Below are 9550 nucleotides of genomic sequence, written 5' to 3' on the forward strand. Positions count from 1 at the left end.
TTATCGTCCTTGCCAAAGGTTCAATAGAGTTAGTATTAGCATTAGTAGTATTAGTATTATTAGTAGTAGTATTAACAAGTTCGATCTCTGACGCAGGTACTGGATTTGTTGGTGAAGGTAAGGATTGGTGATTTTTGAAGGATAATTAGGCTGTAACTTCAAACGGCCATATCTTTTGCTCCAAAACTCGGAATTGAACATATTATATATGCTTTTGGGGTAGAAAAAATTTTCCAATTCATCTGTGACCGCTACGCCGTGATATCGATTCTTAAAAACGCAAAAAGAGGCCTTCCCCCAAAAGTTTTTTTTTAGGGTTTTGAAAAAAAAACAAAAAAAATTTACTTTCATTCTTATTCTATTTGGGATACTTAGTGTTGCATGACTAGGGCAAATCCTGGGTTTTTGCATCCATTTATTTCTGAAATAGATCGAGAATTTCATAGGTTAATTAGAGCACGTAGAGCTTTTGTTACTGATTCTCATTCAAGTGATTCTGATTCTGACCTTGATTTTGATTCTGATTTTGTTGCAGTTTTTGATAACATGGCTGAAGAAGGACCGCGAGAAAGAACATTAAGGGAGCTGGCTGCACCTGATTTCACCTACGAAAGCTTGTGTATCCAGTATCCTGAGGATGTACCATGTGTACTCAAAACTGGACTAATCCATTTATTGCCTAAGTTTGGTGGTCTTGCAGGTGAAGATCCTCATATCCATATCAAGGAGTTTCGTACTGTCATATCCACCATGAAGCCTCCTGAAGTTGACAAAGATCATATCTGTTTGAAGGCTTTTCCTCATTCCCTTCAGGGAACTGCAAAGACTTGGCTGTATAACCTGCCTCCTTCATCCATTGCAAGCTGGGACGACCTGAAAAGAAAGTTTCTTGAGAAGTTCTTCCCTGCCTCTAGGACAACTTCAATCAGAAAAGACATCTCAGGAATCAGGCAGCTACATGGAGAGACTCTACATGAATACTGGGAAAGATTCAAGACACTATGTGTGAGCTTCCCCCATCACCAGATTTCCGAGCAGCTCCTAGTTCAGTATTTCTATGAGGGTTTGCTCAACATGGAGAGACATCTCATTGATGCCGCTTGTGGAGGTGCATTGAATGACATGACTCCTACTGAAGCCAGACAGTTGTTTGAGAAGATGGCTGCTAATTCTCAACAGTTTCACACAAGGAGTAATGATGCTGTTAAAACTGTTAATGAGATTGGGACAGATCCAAGGATGGACAAGCTTGAGAAGAGGATGGAAACCATTGCCAGCTTGGTTACTCAATTGGCCATGAACCAGAATAAACCTTCACAACAGGCAAAGGTTTGTGGCATTTGCACTAAAGACCATAATACTGATGTTTGTCCTTCTCTGCAGGAACCTACAGATGAGAATCCTGAAGCATATGCTGCCAACATTTTCAATAATCGACCTCAGCAAAATTATGATCTGTCATCTAACAGATATAATCCTGGCTAGAGAAATCATCCAAATCTTAGATGGTCTGATCAGTCACAACCTGCCCAAGCACCGTTTCAGAATAATGCTAGATCATATGTTCCTCCTCCAATGCAACAACAGGCTAACAACCCTGCTGCACCGCAATCTAAAGAATCTTCATTGGAGGATATGTTGAAGCAGATGACAGCCCAAAACATGCAGTTCCAACAAGACACCAGATCCTCTATTCAGAATCTGACCACCCAGATAGGACAGATGGCTACTTCAATAAACCAGCTCCAGTCCCAGAATTCTGATAAGCTGCCCTCTCAGACGGTTGTCAATCCAAGAAATGTGAGTGCCATCCCCTTACGGTCGGGGAAGCAAATTGATGCAGATCATGGACCCGAGCCAGAGCCTGAACCTGAAAAGGAGACAGAGACCACTGCCACAAGAACCTTCCAAGTACAACCACCTTCCATTCCTCTTCCATTCCCTCCGAAAGCTATGCCAAGCAAGAAGAAGGAAGAGGTAGATAAGGGAATCTTGGAGATATTCAAGAAAGTGGAGGTGAACATACCTCTACTTGATGCACTCAAGAAAATTCCAAGATATGCAAAGTTTCTGAAAGAATTATGCACTCAGAAAAGGAAGTTGAAGGGAAATGAAAGAGTTCGCATGGGGAGAAACGTTTCTGCAATCATAGGTAAAGCTGGTAAACCTGCTCCTGTTTCTGATGTTCCTGAAAAATGTGAGGATCCAGGTACGTTTTCTGTTCCTTGTGTCATAGGTGATACTAAATTTGAAAATTCCATGCTAGATCTAGGAGCTTCAATTAATGTGATGCCTATGTCTATTTTTAAATCACTTTCACTTGGACCTTTGAAACCTACGGGTGTTGTCATCCAATTAGCAAATAGGAGCACGGCACACCCTGCTGGTTGGGTAGAGGATGTTTTGGTTAGGGTTGGTGAACTTGTTTTCCCTGCTGATTTTTATGTGCTTGAAATGGAAAAAGGATCTTCCCGTAATACAGTTCCTATCATTTTGGGGAGACCATTTTTGAAGACAGCCCGAACCAAGATAGATGTTTATGCTGGTACACTGACTATGGAATTCGGTGATATTGTGGTTAGGATAAACATTTTTGATGCTATGAAACATCCACCTGAAGATTATTCTGTGTTTCATATTGATTTGCTTGATGAACTGCTTGATGATATGCTTGATGAACATGAATCTGATTTCCTACATGATTCTTATTATCCTTCCCTAACTGAGTCATACACTTGTCATACATGTACTGCTACTGAAATGTGTGACTCTTGCATTGATCAATTTTTGGACACTGTTGTTGTTGACTCAGATGTTAAGAAGTCTGATTGCACTAACCCAGTTGTTGAAGTGCAGGCTGCAGAAACTGTATCTGCTAGTTTGGTTCCATCTGTTTTGCAGGCACCCGTAGTGGAGCTTAAGCCCTTGCCAGATAACCTCAAGTACGCTTACTTGGAGGATGATAAGAAGCTTCATGTCATTGTTCCCTCGACCCTTCATGAAAATCAAGAGGAAAAGTTGCTGCAAGTACTAAAGAAGCACAAGAAAGCTATTGGTCCGACCTTAGCTGACATTCCTGGGATTAGTCCATCCATGTGCATGCATAGAATACTCTTGGAAGAAGGAGCGAAGCCAGTAAGACAACCACAAAGGAGACTCAACCCAGTGATACTTGATGTTGTGAAGAAGGAGATCACCAAGCTGCTACAAGCTGGAATTATATATCCGATCTCTGATAGCCCTTGGGTGAGCCCAGTTCAAGTGGTCCCTAAGAAGACAGGACTTACCGTAGTGAAGAATGAGAGGAACGAGCTTATCCATACTCGAGTGCAAAACAGTTGGAGAGTCTGCATTGATTATAGGAGGCTCAATCAAGCAACTAGAAAGGTTCACTTTCCTTTGCCCTTCAAGGATCCTTCTCTTGTGGATGTTACTATGGAAAATGTTTCCTTGGTTGTTTCCACCCTCCGGCCGCCATGAATCAGGGAGTTTTCTTTCTCCTTCTTTACTTTTATTGCACTTGTTCAATTCCATATTTGTTATGCTTCATTGGGACAATGTGTAGTTTAAGTGTGGGGGGGAGATTACCGTAGGTAGAATATTTAGTTTTTGAATAAATCCATGCTTTCTTTGAATTCTTAGGTCTTGTTTAGATTATGGGCATTTTCTTTCTTTGAATTGAGTCATGATATCTTGTGATGTGAATCCATGCGTTCTTGTGTGTCAAGTTACTTTTGAAAATTGAGGGGTTGAAACAATTATGATAGACTTAATTCCCCTGTGAGAGTTTTTGAGCCTTAACTATAGGTGGTCAACTGTATGCCATCTCTAATCTTTTTCTTGTGTGATTGCACTCTTGATTACTTGCACTCTAGAACTTGACTTGACGCTTGTTTCTACTTGATATTCACATGCACCACATGCACATATTGAGGTGATTTTAGGCGTTTTCTTCTTTTAATTAATAAGCCACTAGCCATATAAGCCTACCTTGAATGAATTTATCCTTTGATAGCCACTTTGAGCCTTTTTACCCTTCTTTTCTTTAGCTCATTACAAGCTCATAAGTGAAAAACCATGATTGACCTAATCTTAGGGAATTTTGGAGCTTTGGAATTGTTTTGGGAGTAAGTACTAAGTGGGTAAGGGTGCATTGTTCTTTAATTCTTCCAATTCTCGGTTATGCTTAGTTGGTTGTTGTAAATAGTATGGTGGTGCTGTTTTTCTTACTAGTTTTGTTATTCAGTTAAAAAAAACGAAAAGAAAAAAGAAAAGAAAAAAATAACAGAAAAGAAAAAAAGGGCCAAAGAGGAAAAAAAATGATTGAAAGGATGAAAAGTTGAAGTGTGGAATTGGAGGAAGAATTGCAAATCTTATGCTATATTGGGTTGATTTTGACTTACTTCTTACTTATTCCCCATTGCTCCTCTATTTCCTAAGGTTTTAGCTACTTATCCCATATTTTATCCTACCTTGTCCTTGGCCCCATTACAACCTTTAAAAGCCCTTTTTGATCTTTATGTGCATGTGTTTTTGATTGTTGATGTTAGCGTCTTGTCAAGCCTATGGTAGTGTTTGTTCTCATGAAGTGCCTTGAGCGTAAACACAAACCTTAAACACTTGAGTGTAAACACTTTAAGAGCATAACTTGTGAGGTTCTATCATCTTTGTTCTCACCTCTTGGTTTGATTGGTTACTTTACATGCTCGAATGTTTGGATGATATTCATGGATTTCTTGTCTCTTTGATTCTTCACTTGATTTTGCCCATTTCTCTACATTTCCTAGGATTCATTGTTAAGTATGTGATCTTTTAGGTTATTGCATGATTCACTTCCAGTTACAAATTGGTTTTCATGTTCTTAATTCTTTATTTTGCCCAGGAGTGCAAAAGGCTAAGTGTGGGGGTATTTGATGAGCAATATGTTACCCATTTTATATAGCCTTAATTTGTCATTATTAATGATTATTCGTAATTAATTGACCTTGCTTGATAGAGATTTCTGTTATTTGGTCTAATTACGTTTATTCTAATTTTCAGGTTTTATTTGACATCAAGGGCATTTTGGAGAATTGCGGAATGAAGATTTGATTGTGCTGGAGTGAAGATTGTATTTTAGGAAAAATTAGGATTTAATTTCGGAATAAATTAAGTTTGATATCTTTCAGATTCAAACTTATTTAGGTTGTTATTTTAAAACTATATCTTTAGGATTTGTTAGGATTTATTGTTATCTTTTAGGATTTGATTTTTATTAGGATTTGTGATCTCAGCTCCTATTTAAGGATTTGTGCTGAGAGAAACAATTACCTTTTACCTTCTACATTATTATTTTATGCAATTTTCGAATTTCAGTTATATTAGAGCTCTGCTAGGGTTTTATGCTTTTAATCCCTACTCTCTTCTCCAATATAATTGTTGAATTCGCCCGATCCATTGAAGGCTAATTCCTTTCGAACGAATTCCTTTGCAAAGTATATCGCGCTCTTGAGGTATAGTGCTTAATAGAATTCGCATGATTAGTTTTCTTCATCTCTACTTCTGTCTTAGGTTTCCTTAATTCCTTATGATTAGAAATAGAAGATGATGTATGTTCGCTTAGTTCATATTAGGGCGTAAAGGAGTCTTAATCGCTTAGTTTAGGAATCTGTGAATTAGTTATCGCTTAGTTAATTAATTTTCACGAACTAGGAAACTAATAACAAGAATTGATCTTTAGATACCCGGGATTGAGCAGCGATATACTGAACAAAGGGATTCGTCCGTCTTTACTTATCATATTAATCTTTGTTTACTTTCTGCTAATCTTTTGAACTGAATCACAACCCCCCCCCCCAGTGTGTGTGCGTTTAGGGTTCTTAATATTGAATCTGTGCCGAACGATAATCCTTGGGAAACGACCTAGGAGTCACTTCCTAGTTACTACAGTTTTATAAATTAATTATTTGTATCAGGTACGGCCTCGATCAGCTGCAAAGCAGAGATTTGCACGAAGGGTGGCTCTTCATGAACAACAACAGAGACATAAGCTTCTTGAAGCTGTTGAAGAGGCCAGAAGAAAGAAAGAGCAAGCAGAAGAAGCTGCACGTCAAGCAGCAGCTCAAGCTGAACAAGCCAGATTAGAGGCAGAACGACTTGAAGCTGAGGCTGAAGCCCTTAGATGCCAAGCACTTGCACCAGTGGTTTTTACTCCTGCTGCTTCTGCTTCCATTCCAGCTCCTCAAGCTGCTCAGAATGTTCCTTCCAGCTCTACTCAGTCAAGCTCGTCCAGACTCGACATCATGGAACAGCGTCTTGACACTCATGAGTCTATGCTAATTGAAATGAAGCACATGATGATGGAACTTCTGCGTCAATCTGATAAACCCTAGTTTTAGGATCTCTTCGCTTTTCCTTTTTTAACTTTGTTTTATTTGGTTAACTTCTGTTTCTTTTTCTTTAGTTATTCTGCTTTGTTTGTTTGTGATTATTTTTGCATATATATATATATATATATATATATATATATATATATATATATATATATATATATATATTGTCACTTTATGATTGCAAAAATCTTTTTTATTCATAATCAACTGCGTTTACATCATACATTTTTTTTCTTTTTCCTACATTCTAGAATAGAGGATCCTTCCTCATTCTTCTGCACTCTTGACGCTGCTCTGACCTTTCCTTCCCCATACGATCCAGTGAATACTGGATGCTGTTGAGACTGACATTTAGCTCATCCCTCTCCAGAATTTCTTCTGAAGTCTTGAGCTTCTTTTCTATGATTTCCCTTTCTTCCAGCAGCTTCAGTTCAAGCTGGCTGAGCTCTTGCACTTCCTCCACGAAGGCAAGGAATTCTTCTAAGTCTCTTTTCAACTCTGGACGCAGGTCCTCCTCTAGCAGTGTCCTTATCAGCTCTGCTATGGTTTTTGTACCCTCTGGATGCCTTATGTTTAGGAACAAATCCTCCTCAAAGGCCTTCCTTCTGAGCTCTTCTAGTGCTACCCTGTATGATGCCATTTTTCTTTTGATGGTATTGATCGAGTTGTGAAGCTTACCCTCCTCTAACCCGCCTTATATAAGCTTCATTCGCCTTTTGGAAGTTATTGCTCCTGCAGTTTCTCGAGGATAAGTCCTTGGTAACTGAAGTTATCTTTACTCCCGTGGCCGGTGGTAAACGTTCTTCTCCTGCATTAACTCCCTTCTTCACTTCGCGTAACTCTCATTCTTACCGCGCTTATTTTTTTTCTCTCCATTTTTCCTAAACTTAGACCTTCTCTAAGGGGGAGTACCTTGTGCTTCAAGCTAAGTTTTTCACACCCCATACTTTTTGCTTATGACAAAAAGGGGGAGTACACCCAGTTTTTGATGTGTAAGCTGTGTTAGTGTGATTTATTTTTTATTTTGGAGAATTTAAGAGTTCCACCTTTATGACCATAGATGTGTCGTGGGGCAAAAACAAGGAATACATTTCACTTCTTCTGAAGTGATTATATTTGACTCTGATATATAGTTGACTCTGAATACTTATGTGTTCTGATTATTCTATTTCATCTATGTCATGCTCCTTCACTCTGAACTCTTATATTTTTATTTAGCTCAGAATCTAGACTCTTCTAACGTTTTCATTAAGTCTTAGATTCAGGGGGAGCTATGCTCAGAATCAAGTTGTGACTTGGATTCAGATTGAACAAGATAAACTATTCACATCAGGATAAGTCTGATTCTATATCTCTAAACTCTGAGTGAATTCAGTTTATTGTTTAAGAATTGTTCATCAAAATACTTAGTTTTGTCATCATCAAAAAGGGGGAGATTGTAAGATCAAGTTTTGATCAAGTAGTACAACTCTTATGTTTTGATGATTACAAGTTAACATTTCAGTATGAACAATTATGGTACTCTAACGTGTCTTTCTGAGTGTGCTGTTTACAGGCTCTGACCTCAATTCAATCTCACACAAATCAGAAGCACTGTGCATAAAGAGTGACCCAAGCAACGCTTTCGCAACATCTATGTTCACTACGAACAGTAGAAATGCTTCAGAAGATCTGAAGTTATACAAGCTCTGATAAGGACTCAGTCACTAGAAGTTCTGAAGATCCAGAAGTTCTGACAACCAAGCAACATTGAAGGTTCAGATGTTCTGATGGTGTGGAAGACTCTGAAGATCCAGAAGCTGAATAGTGGAATCTCTGATGTCCAGAAGCAAGAAACTCTGAAGACCATGTACTTCCCTCTGAGTTCAGAATCAGAAGATACAACGGTCAGAGGATCTGTGCTTTCCCTCTGACTCTGATCAACCGGCTTCACAAGTTCCAACATGAAGCATTCCCCTGATCAGAAGTCTCCTAGGTTTAAAGGTCAAGTCACTATCCCAGTACAAAAGCAATTGTACCTTCCTGACGACCTACCTAACGTTCTCAGCCACAACAGAAGCTGGAATTTCCAGAGCTGCCCTCCAACGGTAGCATTTCCATGCAGCGTTCAAACCCTAATCCTTGGAGTATAAATAGAGGCTGAAGTTTGAAAGATGCGGTGGGAAGAATTTACAGAAGCACAAGCTATATTCAAAAACCTCCAAGCATTCTTTCATCTGAAATTCATTGTGTTTACTATTAGCTTTTCAGAAGCAAATCTCTTGTAAACATTCTTTGTTAAACAGTTTGTTTAGTTCCTTTAGGAGATCAAGGTTGATCGGATCCTAGAGAAGACTAAGAGAGTGAATCTTAGTGTGAGCTAAGTCAGTGTAATTGTTAGTCACTTGTAGGTTTCAAGTGCAGTTGTAACACTTTACCTGATTAGTGGATTGCCTTCATTCTAAGAAGGAAGAAATCACCTTGACGGGTGGACTGGATTAGCTTGAGGGATTTATCAAGTGAACCAGGATAAAAATCCTTGTGTGCTTTTCTATCTCTTATCTTTAGCACTTAAGTTCTCGAAAGATTTGCTAGAATCTTTAAGGTGGAAGTTTTTACTTGAAAACGTTATTCAAACCCCCCCCCCCCCTTTCTACCGTTTTTCATACCTTCACCTACTCAGCTCGCAATAAAATTCTCCCCGGGCCAAACCGCCTTTGAAAGCGCACACGCACACGTGTGGCTGCAATTCCTCGAACCTCGCGGATATGGCACTGTATCGTGTCACATATTGTTCCAAGGTTTCACGTTCCTCCTGCTGAGTATCAAACAGATCCCCGACCGTCCTTGCAGAGAAATGGTCAAGGAATTTTGATGAGAAATCACGGAACTTAGCTATGGATCCGGGAGGCAGATTCGTGAACCATTCCTTTGCCGCGCGTCGGAACGTTGATGGAAACATCCTGCATCTCACAGCATCGGAAACCGCGTACTTCGCCATCTTCGCCTCAAAACGAGACAAATGATTCTTTGGACTGGTTTGTCCGTCGTACACCTCCAACACGAGGCTCGTCATGCCGTCCGGTACAGTCACCTCTCGTACTGCCGCTGAGAAAGGCTTGGTTCCAGCCGTAGCCGCAGCTTCCTCCTCCTCTTGATTCCACTGCCGGAGGTGATAGTAACTCAACTGCTCCTATAAA

General features: G+C 39.5%; 2 protein-coding genes across 2 annotated transcripts; both read left to right on the forward strand.

Annotated features, from left to right (window-relative positions):
* Positions 1-381: 381 nt before the first annotated feature.
* LOC130712548 (uncharacterized) lies at positions 382-1485 on the forward strand. The gene has a single exon (XM_057562378.1). The coding sequence runs from the start codon at positions 382-384 to the stop codon at positions 1483-1485; it is 1104 nt and encodes a 367-aa protein (XP_057418361.1).
* A 90-nt stretch (positions 1486-1575) lies between these two features.
* LOC130712549 (uncharacterized) lies at positions 1576-3480 on the forward strand. The gene has a single exon (XM_057562379.1). It carries the CDS (start codon positions 1576-1578, stop codon positions 3478-3480), a length of 1905 nt encoding a protein of 634 aa, XP_057418362.1.
* The last annotated feature ends 6070 nt before the right edge of the window (positions 3481-9550 follow it).

Source organism: Lotus japonicus, chromosome 4 (assembly GCF_012489685.1).
Source record: "Lotus japonicus ecotype B-129 chromosome 4, LjGifu_v1.2".
Classification (NCBI taxonomy): domain Eukaryota; kingdom Viridiplantae; phylum Streptophyta; class Magnoliopsida; order Fabales; family Fabaceae; genus Lotus; species Lotus japonicus.

What these genes read in the sequence shown, in the direction of transcription:
- LOC130712548 (XM_057562378.1), top strand. Translation starts at nt 382, where the DNA reads ATGACTAGGGCAAATCCTGGGTTTTTGCATCCATTTATTTCTGAAATA.
- LOC130712549 (XM_057562379.1), top strand. Translation starts at nt 1,576, where the DNA reads ATGCAACAACAGGCTAACAACCCTGCTGCACCGCAATCTAAAGAATCT.